General features: G+C 46.2%; 2 protein-coding genes and 1 long non-coding RNA gene across 5 annotated transcripts; 2 read left to right on the top strand and 1 right to left on the bottom strand.

The window, feature by feature from the left end:
• Nucleotides 1–1328: 1328 nt before the first annotated feature.
• Nucleotides 1329–2141, top strand: LOC120709820. Its single transcript, XM_039995461.1, has 2 exons — nucleotides 1329–1517; nucleotides 1632–2141. Exons 1-2 carry the CDS (start codon nucleotides 1329–1331, stop codon nucleotides 2139–2141), a joined length of 699 nt encoding a protein of 232 aa, XP_039851395.1.
• A 6186-nt stretch (nucleotides 2142–8327) lies between these two features.
• On the bottom strand, nucleotides 8328–10111 carry LOC120707026. Its single transcript, XM_039991789.1, has 4 exons — nucleotides 9563–10111; nucleotides 9325–9456; nucleotides 8891–9147; nucleotides 8328–8639 (listed from the first exon to the last, which is right to left on the bottom strand). The coding sequence occupies exons 1-3, from the start codon at nucleotides 9972–9974 to the stop codon at nucleotides 9050–9052; spliced, it is 642 nt and encodes a 213-aa protein (XP_039847723.1). The 5' UTR covers nucleotides 9975–10111; the 3' UTR covers nucleotides 8328–8639; nucleotides 8891–9049.
• A 358-nt stretch (nucleotides 10112–10469) lies between these two features.
• Nucleotides 10470–12242, top strand: LOC120707025. Of its 3 annotated transcripts, none has more exons than XR_005688701.1 (5): nucleotides 10470–11129; nucleotides 11234–11298; nucleotides 11615–11661; nucleotides 11730–11766; nucleotides 11992–12242. It is a non-coding gene; the product is annotated as an uncharacterized LOC120707025 (long non-coding RNA). The 3 variants fall into 3 exon arrangements; XR_005688702.1 differs by having other exon boundaries at nucleotides 10478–10923; nucleotides 10983–11129; nucleotides 11234–11661; XR_005688700.1 differs by having other exon boundaries at nucleotides 11234–11661.
• The last annotated feature ends 526 nt before the right edge of the window (nucleotides 12243–12768 follow it).

Genomic DNA, 12768 nt, shown 5'->3' with positions numbered 1-12768 from the left:
TTTGTTTTCTTGTCTTTGTTGATATGAAAACAGGGTAGTGTATGACCGATTTCGACTTGCCGCAAAACTTTCATTCCAATCTAGAGTCACTTTTGAGAAGAGTTCGACCTCATATCGTACCTCCTCAAATCTCACTCTCGGCAGCCAAACCAGTCATCGCATCGTCGTTAGCTTCTCAAGCTATGGCCCAGAAGACACTCCGTGATTACTCTGCTCCGTCTGCTAACCTGGTCCATACTAGGCCCGAGGTTAACACCGGAGGGGAAAATTTTGAGATCGAGATGGGCCTCATTACGATGATGCAGGCCAGCCCTTTCTGTGGCAAGGCCAATGAGGATGCCAGCGCTCATCTCTAGCAGTTCCTGGAGCTCTGCAGTACTTTTGTTATCAAGAGTGTATCGCAAGATATAATCCGGCCCCGTTTGTTTCTGTTCTCTCTCATGGGGAGAGCGAAACAATGGTTTTATGCTAACAAGGCTATTGTGGACACTTGGGACAAATGTGCTAAGGCGTTCCTCTCGAAGTTCTTCCCGACGGGCAAAACCAATGCACTTCGTGGTTGGATTTCGAACTTTCAGCAAGCATCAAATGAGTCAATTCCTGAAGCTTGGGAGAGACTTCGGGAGTACATTCTAGCGTGTCCGCACCATGGAATGGACAATTGACTCATTCCACAGAACTTCTACAGTGGGTTGACACAGTCATCCCGTGATCATGTGGATGCCGCTGCGGGTGGAGCTTTCTTCTCGCTGACCATTGAAAGAGCTACATCATTGATCGAGAAGATGGTTTCCAACCAAGGTTGGAGCGATGATCATCTTCAACCACGCCAGCGAGGCATGCACTCCGTCAAGGAGGCCGACATGCTCGCTATGAAGATTGATCTCCTCCTCAAGAAATTTGAGGATTATTCCCAAGATAAGGCTCAAACGCAAACACTTCAAGCCTTGGAAAGTCGCATGACGTGCGAGGTCTGCGGGAATGTTGGACATTCGGGCGACAATTGCCCAGAAACCCAAGAGGAAGCTCTATTTCTCAATGGCAACAATGGGTTTCGTCCACAAGGAGGTCAGGGGTGGAATCAACCACGCCCATATTATCAAGGAGGTAATGGGAATTCCAATTCTTTCAATCCTAACCAGCCTACCTTGAGAGATTGTGTCTACGGCCAAGAGAAGATCAATGAGTCCCTTCAAAAGAAGTTGGCCACTATAGACAAATCTATGGAGACCATCCATGCCAAGATGGACGGATTCTCCACTGCCATCAAGAACTAGCTGAGTTTCAACAAAATGATTGAGACTCAACTAGCTCAAGTGGCTGCCGCCATGCCCCCTGCTATGGAGAACGTTAAGGCGATAACCACACGAGGAGGTAAAACTACTCAAGATCCACCTTATCCTAACCATGTCAACAGGAAGAAGGCAAGCCCGGTGACAGAAGAACCACCTCGAGAGGAGGAACCCGAGAAGGTTCATGAAGGGAAGACGACTCCGCATGAATTTTATGATACCCATGTATTGCCGTTCCCTATGAGGGCAAAGAAGCCAAGTACAGATGAGTAGTCCAGCCGCTTTGTTGAGATGATACAACAAGTGAACATCAATGTGCCTTTGATGGATGCGATGAAGGTTCCGACCTATGCTCGCTACATCAAGGACATAATCAACAAGCGACCGCTGCCGACTACTGAAGTAATCAAGCTCACTGAGGCATGCAATGCAGCTGTACTTCAACAATTGCTCGAGAAGAAGAAGGATCCAGGATTTCCAACTATCAGATGTTCGATAGGGGCACAGAACTTCGACAAAGCCTTATGTGATTTGGGAGCCAGTGTTAGTGTGATGCCGAAGGCGGTCTTCGACCAACTTAACTACATAGAATTGACACCAACACCCATGCAGTTGCAATTGGCTGACTCCTTAGTACGACACCCAGAAGGAATCCCTGAGGATGTCCTAGTGAGAGTACGGGGCTGTTTCATCCCAGTCGACTTTGTGGTACTTGATATGGATAATCAGAAGAAGACTACTCTCAATCTAGGATGGCCATTCCTCAATACAGCATATGCACATATTGATGTCAGGGCCAGAGAAATCCGACTCCATATTAATGGTAAAGAGGAGAAATTTGACTTCTGACCCAAGAAGGAGCAATGCTTGATGATCCGAGTCAAATTTGGGCCAAATCCTCAGAAAATCAAAGAAGTCGAAGTCACACCCTCTCAGAAAGATAGTCTTATACCTTTTATGAAGACACTTATGAAAGAAGATCCAACAAGGTCTAAGAAGAAGGGTAAATCAAAGGTTACTATGCCCGAGGATCCTGTTCCTGCGCCGCCTACGCCATCAAAGAAGAACAAGAACAAATGGCGCAAAAAGAATAAGACGTCATCGACCGCTACTACTTCTACAGGTATGGACGAAACGACCTCAACCTGATCAGGTATGGAGAAAGGTCCTGCTTTTCGGACCCTAAACCAAGAGCTAGCTTGGGGGAGGTTCCCTCCCCTAAGTCAACTGTATCCCTTTATTTGCTTTCAAATAAATTTTGATAAAAAAACTTTCAAAAACAAAATAAAAATTTACTGTTTTATTTCCCTTTTTCATCATGTGCGGTAAGAATGTTTTAACTCTTTATGATAAGTTGAAAGGATGAGTTTTGCTTTGCTCCACCATGTTTGTTGTGCTTAGTTTGAAAATGAGAATTCTCTTGAGTTTAAATCTATTGGTTATGAATATATCTTGCCAATGAACCTGAAAGTTCTGTGGGTTGCATATGCTTGATCCAAGTCTAAGTTGTTGTGAGTTTAGATATGGTAAATAAGGTTGTGCAAGTTTGTTCTAGTGATGCTTGAAATCTGGAGTTGTTTTCGAAAATTTAAAAAGGGCAAGTTCCCTAGTGATATGCAATGTCCTACCAGAGCCATATGTCATATTGCATGAAAAACCTTACACATATGCTGCTTAATGTTCTGTTGAGTTTTGTCAAATTGTGTGACCCTAGTGAGATACTTTTCATGCTTTCTCGATCATAAGCACGTACACGTCCCATCCATTTGCTACATTCCTACACTGGAAATTAGCATCACCATCCAATCCATTCCATATTATAAAATGCTCCATGTCTTGGTGATCTCTCTCATAGAACATCCCTGAAATAAAATAAAGTCAGATTATGGTTGCCCCAAAAAGAGAAAAGATGGCATGCCAAAGAAGCATGACCCAAAAAAAAAAGAGAAAAAGGGGTAACCATGTCCCAAAAAAAAGACAAGGGATGATTCGAGAGAGAAAACCATTGCCTCAAGGAGTAAGACACATCTATCCATCTATCCATCCACTCATACACTTGCACCTTTTGATCGAGATTGCATGACTTGTTTCTCCATAGATCCTCTCTTTGACTTTACAATATATGGAATGCAAGTATGCCCCATTCTTATCCTACCTTCAGCTCCACAAAGGCTTATAGTAGTAGGAAAGATCAAAGGCAAATACTGCCCTTGTAAGGAAATACAAGTTGAGTGCCTCAAGAGAGTTATCCTGAGAACTTTGCCATGTTTTCAAAAATCTTTCAAAAAGTACCTCCAGATGGATTGCAGATCTCTGAGCAAGTAAGTACTACTCTATGCACCGTTCTAACTCTCAACAGCCCAAAACAAGGAGACAGCTAAAAGGCCCTATGAAGGAGTAAGGTAATTGTGCAAAGGTATGATAGCCAACTTATTTAAGCTTATAGATGAATCTCTTTGCTTTAGACTATGACATGACAGGTAAGGTATGGGTCAAAGTGATTTTCTGATCAACAACCTGATTTGTCCAACTTTGCTCGGGACGAGCAAAGGACAGCTTGGGGGATTTTGTTGACGCTCACTAATGATCATTTCCAGGCGTTAACTTGATCAGAAAATCATGACAGTTTGCATTTCTTACACTCATCTTTATCCAATAAAATCCCTAAACCACACTTTACCTTTTAGAAAATGCAAGCTGCGTTTTAGAGCTAATATGCAGTTTACAAGCACACTTTGGCCCGGCATAAAATCACAGAAATTATCAGAGCGCCGATTCAGGCTCAGATGGACCAAAACTGATGCAAGAACCCAGTTTAGACCACTCAAGACAGGCCAAGACCAATGGGATTAGGACAAGGCAGCCTAGGACAGCCTTCTAGACGAAGCTGGGGGCTGTTGGCGGCCCGGGCAGGCCGACCGACCTGGCACATGGGCCCCACCGCCTCATCCAGGCCACGTGGCGCCTCCTCATAGGTCCCCTAGGTCGGTTGCAAGGGTCTCACCCCGTGGCTCCCTGCTATAAATACAAGTGGGGTAGAGATTATGACACACACACACCACACTTCCTCTCCTCTGTTGCTCATCTTGCATAGTCTTTAGGCTTAGTGGAGTTTACGAGAAGTCTAGGAGTCTTTGAGTCGCCGGATCTGCTCGAGAGTCTGGTATGGGTTCATCTCTAGCTCTCTCTTGTAATATTCGGTTGTTTGTAATAGAATTAGACTATGGTTACCGATATATGCTCGAAGTATGTTCTGAGTTATCGGATATATGCTTCTTGATCTGGTTGCGTTATTATTCAATGCTTCCATTGTATGATTGTCTTGTGCTTGAGATGGTTAGTATTTCGTGCTTAGAACTCTATCAACTGCTCCAGTATTCGTATGTTTGCTCCAGTGTGATGTCTGTCCATCCGGAGGGTGGGGGCTCCGCGCGGGATACTAGAGTATCCCTTACTAGTGTAGACATGGTGTCTAGATTAGCTATGAGTTGCTGGATGTCAACTATACCCACAGTTTGTAGAGGTAGCCGGCAGGTGGTGATAACCCTATCCGAGCCCGAGTAATCCTCCACGTTCGGTATGGGGGGTAGGAGGTACATAAAGCCGCCGGGTGTACGAGCTCCTCTCGTTGCTTCGATAGCGGTCTCCCTGTTGTGTAGTTTAATCTCTGACGATCTAACCAATGAGATAGTATAGGTATAGCTAGCCTAGCACAGTTGACTCGAGCTCTAACTTTTGCCTTGCTCCCAGCCTAGAGCATCATCTTTTATCTTTTCTTTATTTATCCAAAGGGTAGTTTGTGTGTGTGTCACACTACCTCCTACCATGTTATATATCTTGCCCCTGTTTATGCATGAGTATCCAATTTAGATAAAGTTCATCAACTGGTCTATATATCTCTTCATTCACCGCCTTCCCCGTGGAAATATAAATGACACCCCGGTATACTCCCGGGTAAAATGCTACAGCAGTATTCCATGCGCTTGCGGATTCATTCGTGGTTCATGAAATACCTGCCACCCTAATTGGCGTCTGCGGGCATCATTGTTGTTTCCCGGTGGTGACGTTGGTAGGTGCCAACAAGCATTTTTGGCGCCGTTGCTGGGGAAGGCACAGATTGAAGTGTATAGACAAAGTTATGAACAAAATCAAAATTGGTACTCACTTGCTAAACAGGCTAACTTGGCTTTATTTTCTTGTCTTTGTTGATATGAAAACAGGGTAGTGTATGACCGGTTTCGACTTGCCGCAAAACTTTCATTCCAATCCAGAGTCACTTTTCTAAAAGTTAAAGTGTGGTTTAGCGATTTTATTGGATAAAGATGCGTGTAAGAGATGCAAACTCTCATGATTTTCTGATCAAGTTGACGCCTGTAAATGATCGTTAGTGAGCGTCAACAGTAAGGTAGACTTAGGTTCGTCACTCATTTACTTTGGGCACCAGCCTGACCCAAGTATGTTAGGGCCCTCCGGCTTGTTGCTCTATGCCGTACCCGGATAGGGGGGAGTGCACTAACCACGAAGCAGCTTCGTAGCGGACCGACGGGGCTATCACCACCCGCGGTCTACCCCGCAATACTATGGAGCACGAGGCAAACAAAGGTAATCTAGAGCCTAAACACCATGCTTAAGCCTTCGATTACTTACTCTAGCGTTGCGCAGGGTTTACCCGTCTTTATCAGGGGCCCTCTACTAGAGTATCCGTTATGAGAACGGATGATGAACCCGTAAACGAAAGAATAACTTAAGAATACTAAACCAAGAACTTAACAGAAGATGAACTCCGGATACTTACTCAAATGCTCGTATCCATCGAAGTACAAGATGAAGAGAGGCCGACACGTCCGGCTCTTCTCTGATCCTCCACCCCGCACACTCCCTACTCTAATGACACAAGTGGAACAATACTACTACTTTTCCTCCTTGTGTATGAGAATGAGAGAGAATCCATCTATTGAGAGGGTGTGTGGAGGCCCTTATATAGTGTGAAGAGGTCGGTTTCTAGTTGAGATAAGCACGGGAACGTTGATAACCGATGTTGGGATGGCGGTGGCAACCTTTCTTCCAAGGCTGAGGGGGCCGGGAACCGTCCTAGTTCGGCCGAACCAGGGGTTTGGCTGGCCCCACCTTGCCGCCTTTCTCTGCCACCTTTGGATGAGTGACTTCTAGGTGGGCCCTCTTGAGTATTACGTCAGTTCTGGGGCTTTGTTCATTGGTTTTCTCTGACTTGTGGACCCTTCTTTGTAAGTGTGACGCAGGATTAGATATTCTATGCATTTGTGTCGCGTCTTTTATATATTTTTATCTTATTCTGTGTATGGGTGCCTGCAATCGAAGAATCACCAAAACTTGTGGAAATGGTTAGCAATAAGCCCTATAACTACTTTTGGTGGTTTGAATGTGTTGACGGCCGCTAAGTGCCAAATCTAGGCCGTCAACTCCTGCATAAATACATAAAATGTAAACATCAATATAGTGGTAGGGGTTTATTACTAATCATTTCCATGAGTGTTGTTAAATATTTGTATGCAGGTGAAATAAGTGTGAAAACACACTTCATGAGCAGGGAAACACACTCCACAAATCAAGGCAAAATGCGCAACCAATCAGAGAACACGAGTCAGGCTCAATTGGATCAAAACAAGCCCATGCACCCAAGCAAACCAGCTTAGGACAGGCCAAGACCCATGGGTTTAGGACAAGGGACACTAGGACAACCCAAATATCAAGTTTGGGGCGGTTGGAGCCTCGGGCAGGCCGACCGACCTACCAGGTCGGCCGACCTAGCCCATGGGCTCCACCACCTCAGCTTTGACGCGTGGCAGCCCCTCACTGGCTCCCAAGGTCAGTTCCAAGGGGTAGAGCTGCAATCCTTGGCCGAAAGCACCATGGCTCCCTCCTATATATATATGAGGGGAGGGGTTCCATTTGAGACACACCACCAAGTTGGAGTTCACATCCATCCAAGTGCTTTCTCAAGCCTTCTCTTGGTTTAGAAGTGTCTTAGAGTAGGGAGAGGGTAGAGGTACTCAGGAGGGGCGCCGGTCTTCGGCACTCTTCTCCATTTTGTACCTCTACGAGAGTGAGGGAGTAATTCGGGAGAAGTGTCGAGGTGTCGGCTCTCTGCTCCCAGCTTGTACCTCTACGGATGCTGCTACATTCTTCGGTATTTATCTGGATTTAACTTTTTTGTATTCTATTCATGCAAGAACATAACCAGTCTGGCCACCCTTGCAAACGTGGGTTTTAAAGCATTGGTGGCGTCCTATGGTGTCGGGGACATGCCTTATGCCTAGGCGATGCCTCAAAAAACCATGCGTGCAATGATAGAATTCAGTACCTGATGTACAAGGGAAAACTAAGTTCTGAAAATAGATACTCTGAGAGGAGAAATCATTCACGACAATAGACACTACTTAATCAACAGAATGCCAACAAGTAATACCTACTGCAACTATTCTTGTATGCTATGCATGTACAAGTATGCTTGCACCATTGTTCAAAAAAGCAGGAGTCATTTTTGCAGTTTAGTGTGAGTGAGCACTTGATCATATGTTTCTGAAGCAGTTATGTTCCACTAGCTTACTATATGCCTAAGCAGAGTGTAAGATGTGTAGGAAACAAGAAAGGATCAATAGATTCAGTTCTGTAATTGCACTATACAGTCTAAAGAGCTACTAAGCATTAAACACCAAGCGAATTATCTCTTCAAGTTCATCACTCGTGCAAGTGCAGGATCTTCCAAAAATAGTACACTTGTTGATCCTTGTGCTCCTAGAGGATATTCACATAATGGACAAGTAATGGCACTATACCACAACACCACATTAGCGTCGCACATGGGTCGGTAAAAGTCTATCATTGCCGACAAACCATCAGTCGGTAAAACATTATAAACAACCATCAGTCGGTGATTCGGGATTTCCCCGACAATCTATCGGTTGGTATATATATTTGTATTCATCGTCTGAGTGCCTGTCTATATAAGTTACTAGTAAGCAAGCCCGTGCTAACGCTACGGTAAATATATTTTCCCACAAAGTGTCGATCTCACTTATTAATTGCTGAAATCTGCATAAACCAGATTGACAAAGCTCGATCTAGCCAGCAGTGCTAAACATTAAAGAGTAGACCTTGCTGTCAGTGCTAAACATCACAAAGGAAATATGAAGTGGAATACTATATCTATGCGTGCCCTTCTGTATCTTATGGACAGACTGAAAAAAAATTAAATACCATGGTTTCATTATAGTTGCAATTGCCACTGCCTAACACCTGATCACAACACTTCCTTTCATCTTAATCTAAGCTAGCTGCATCCAGTCTCCGCACCCTCGGTTCATGCAACTGCGCATTTTCAAAATTAAACAAACATAAGTTGTGACATAAATGAACAAGAATCGAACGTCGTTTCAGGTATATACATAGTTCAATGCCCATGCATTCCAACAGTGATATACATATTCTTTACTGAGAGAGCTAATGGAAAATAACACATTAACACCATACAACCAATCAGCAGCTCCTCAACTCCACATGTAACTTGATCACTTAAACCTTTGTTTGAATGCTTGTGAAACCAGTGATCGTGGGATTACCTAGGATGGTGAAATATTGACTCGTAAAAGTTCACTTAGCATAAGAGCCCTAGATTATCCTAGATTAATGACAACTAAACGTTAATCTGTGCCACCATGGTGGTAAAATGAAATCAACTCACATCATCATCATCGTCCGACTCATCTTAAGAAGTACCCTCAAGGCTGCTGCTCTCTTGCTTGCCTCTCCGGTGGGAGGAGCTCTACGGAGGTGCCCACATCTTCAGACAGCATCGAATCAGTTTTGAACTGCTCTCCTGACAACCAATCTTGGATCACCATCATTACATTCTGTATGTCAGGATAATGAACACAAAGGGAAACGGGCTATTGTCCTTTTTTCGTTTACAAAGCTATAATCAAGTAATTTAACCTAAATAAATTACTCAAATTAATTGGCTGAAATCCTAGCAGGACTGGGGACACAAGCAAACCTTTGAGCTGCAGCTCGAGGTCGACAGACCTAGATCGGCAGGCGGACAGAAGCGGCCAGAGCAGCTGCCTGACGTCCTCCCGCGCGCTCCTGAGCTCCGCTGCTGTGTCTCCCGCCACCGCCGCCGAGCTAACTAAGGAGAAAAAAAACCAGCTTTCAGGATCAGACATATCTAATCGAGGGAGAGGACAACCGCGACCTGGTGGCGCCGTTGAGGAAGAGGACGGCCGTGACCAGACCTGGTGGTGCCCGCCCTTGTGGCTGTCGTCCTATCGGCCGCGACCCCATGGCGCTCGCCCTTGTGGTCATCGTCCTGGTGGTCCGCGATATGGTGGCGCCCTTGGGGGAGAGGACTACGGAGGTCGCCGTGTTGGGAGGAGAAGCGGCGGCGGCGGCCTCGTCCGACGGCGATGGTGGCCCCGCCCGCCACGACCTTCGGCGCCCCAGCCGCGGCCCCGCGTCGCAAGGCAGCGACAGCGGCACCCCGCGCACTGCGGCCTCCGGCGCGCCCCGCACGGCATCGCCGCCGCCTCCGACTCGCCCCGCTGCTCCCTCGCGACGCCCAGGAGCGGCCCCTCCGACTGCCGCGTCCGGATCCGGGCGGGGACCAGAGTGCGGCGGCCAGATCCGCTTGGCGCTGCCTGCGCCCATCTGGTCGCCGGCCGCGCCCTCCGCTGTTGAGGGAGGGCGGTGACGGTGGATGTGTGAGGGGAGGTGGGGAGAGAAGGCAGCAGGAGAGGCGGGGGAGGAGGCGTCGAGTGGGGTGGGATTTTTTTTTTCCGCCCGCATTTGGATTCGAACTCCGGCGGCTTGGTGGTTGCCGTAGCGGGCATGCGCGTTGAAGCCTTCGTCCCGTAGCCGTCAGATTGAGTAGAAGGCTTGTAGCGGCTGATATGAGCCATCGATTTTGATGTAGTAATATTTTCTAGGTACAAGTATTCGAGTGCACAAAGTTTTAGCTTCTCAGCGGGGAGCAATTTGCGGGGTGGACGGAGACTAATTCAATCCGTCCCTTATAGGATGGATAGGATGCATTCTGTAGGTCTGATCGTCCGTCGGCAAAGTTCTTTGACGTGGGCTTTTTAAGCCCACTCGCGTGCGGAGCAAACTTTAAGGCCTAGCCTGCTACCGCTCCATCTTTGCGTACAAATGTCGAACCCTAGTTCAAGCTCGCTCCATCCCCCGGCCTCCTCTCCCCATCCCACGCGAGCGCCGCCGGGTCAGCCTCGGCTGGCGGCGCCGTCCCCCTCGCTCACCGGCTACACCGCGTGCCCAGCCCCGCGTCGCCGCCGGGTCAACCTCAGCTGGCGGCCTCGGCCCCCTCTCCCATCGACTCCACCACTCGGGGATTCTTTCCGCCGGCACCCGCGCCCTTTCATCCCCTCCGCCGGCACTCGCGCGTGGCGACCGAGCTGGAGCAGGCGCTATTTGCCGCTGGCACGCGTGCCACGCAGGGGCACCGCGGTGGCACTGCGGCAGGCGCGCGGTTCCGCCTCGCAGGAGCGCCGATTCGACGGCCCATCTCTTCTCCTCCACTCGTCCATGGCGGTCATGCGGCCGTGGCTCCGTGTCATGCTTATCATCAGGCCTCAGTACCTGGGTACAGCAGCTTCTCCTCGGGCTCGCCACCAGCGTTGCCTCACCCTGTTCTTCCTGCAGGGTTGTCTCGATTAGATCCAGCGATTGTGAGGAGAGGGAAGGCAGTGGCCGCTGGCCGGATCTGAAGTAGGATGGTCGCTTCTCATCCGGTCCAGTCTGCATTGTGGTTCCCTCCAGCCTGCAGTACACGGATCCACCATTGCCGAGGTATTGTCCCCATCCCTCCTCCCTTCTCATGTATATCTTCTGATTGATGATAGAAATCAAATATCTTCCCATAGTGTTCCCTCCTAATGGATCTTTTTTCTCAGGCACAGGTTGAACATTTCCTTCTCATCTCAATGGATTTGATTAACCATGTGGGAAGTGTCTACTGGTATTCCTTTCTTTTTGCCATTCTATCGAACTGAAATTTCCGGTGAAGTAGTGGATCTGTGCTCACTGTCGGAGCAATTTGTATTGTCTTGTTTAATTCAAGTAGAGTTCAATAACTTCTGATTGATGATAGAAGTCAAATATTGTGTTCTTGCAGTATCCATTTTAGCCAAAGATATATGACTGAGAGTACAAGGATTCAATTTATTCCAATCTAAATGATATGAAACTCAGAAACTCTTATGAGTTAGAATATGTTGCCTTTAGAAACTATAGCTAGGTTTCACTGATTACATTTAATTTTCTGATGCTTGCAGTTCTCCATAGACCACTTAGGAAATTGGAGATGAAAAATGCTCAGTAGGTAAAGTCTTTTTGGATGTGTTTCTAATCTTCAGAGTCTTTTTTCTAACTATTGATTTTTCTTTATAGTTAAAGATGGCATCAAAGTCTTCCCAGAGGAATGCAGGTATGTTATGAAATTCATCTTCAGAAAACAACTATATCATCTCAAAGATGTTAATAGCATTTTCTGTGCAATTATATGTCAATTGTTTTGTTCAGCATGTAAAGTTAATGTTCCACCCCACTAGTATGCTGTGTATTCAATGGGAATTTTTTTGAGTTCAGAAGTCATCTATCTTTAAACATGTACACATTTAATAAGGTCACTGACTACACTTTTGATTTTCAGGAACTTCTAGGAGGGGTAATAGGCAGAAGCTAAGCTGATCAAATTAAAGTGTTGAGCTGATGATAGGATACCATGAGCTATGTTCAGCTAGGATATGTATATATGATGTGTAACATAGTATCAATTATGATACCATTATGTAAAAGGACGATATATGTTAGGAAGATGTATGTTTATTGAAGTTGACTCCTACTCGTGTATATGATGAATGAACCTTTGAAACTCAATATGAAATATGTATTAACTGCTCAGATCTCGCCTTTTTTAAAAAAATCCACATAAACTATCGCATTGAACCATCGGTTGGTATAACTTAACTATCGCGTCGAACGATTGGTTGGTATAGAGGTGTCGGTTGGTATAACTTTATACCGACTCTAGTTAAAACGACTGAAACCGGGGGTCGGGTCGGTATAACTCTATACCGACCGATGCTCTGTCGGTACAGGGTGCTTATACCGACTCCTAAGGTGTCGGTAAGGAGGGGTTGTGGTATAGTGTGGTGAGGACAAGTGGTGCTTCAAGATCAACACTAGAGAACCAATATGTTGATAGTGGAAACGGAAACTTTACAGAATGCAGATCCACTTCCCTGCTTTTACTGCAAAAAGGAAAGGCAAGACATATGTTCGAAACTGCAAACTCTCTGTTCAGTAGTTCACGTAGAATGACTTAAAAATCGCTTGAAGCTAAATGTTCCTAACTTACTCAGTAAGCTAATATCTTTTGCAAATCTTATGCACTCCAAATATTATGCTGAACTGTTTCTTAGCTCAA

This window comes from Panicum virgatum, chromosome 5K, assembly GCF_016808335.1.
Source record: "Panicum virgatum strain AP13 chromosome 5K, P.virgatum_v5, whole genome shotgun sequence".
In the NCBI taxonomy this organism is placed as follows: domain Eukaryota; kingdom Viridiplantae; phylum Streptophyta; class Magnoliopsida; order Poales; family Poaceae; genus Panicum; species Panicum virgatum.
This window is presented reverse-complemented; position numbering and strand designations above follow the sequence as displayed.

What these genes read in the sequence shown, in the direction of transcription:
- LOC120707026 (XM_039991789.1), bottom strand. Translation starts at nt 9,974, where the DNA reads ATGGGCGCAGGCAGCGCCAAGCGGATCTGGCCGCCGCACTCTGGTCCC. An exon ending in ACAAGGGCGGGCACCACCAG is followed by an intron (nt 9,457 to 9,562) that starts GTCTGGTCACGG and finishes TTTTCTCCTTAG; the next exon opens with TTAGCTCGGCGGCGGTGGCG. An exon ending in CCTCGAGCTGCAGCTCAAAG is followed by an intron (nt 9,148 to 9,324) that starts GTTTGCTTGTGT and finishes ATTGGTTGTCAG; the next exon opens with GAGAGCAGTTCAAAACTGAT.
- LOC120709820 (XM_039995461.1), top strand. Translation starts at nt 1,329, where the DNA reads ATGCCCCCTGCTATGGAGAACGTTAAGGCGATAACCACACGAGGAGGT. An exon ending in ATGAATTTTATGATACCCAT is followed by an intron (nt 1,518 to 1,631) that starts GTATTGCCGTTC and finishes GATGCGATGAAG; the next exon opens with GTTCCGACCTATGCTCGCTA.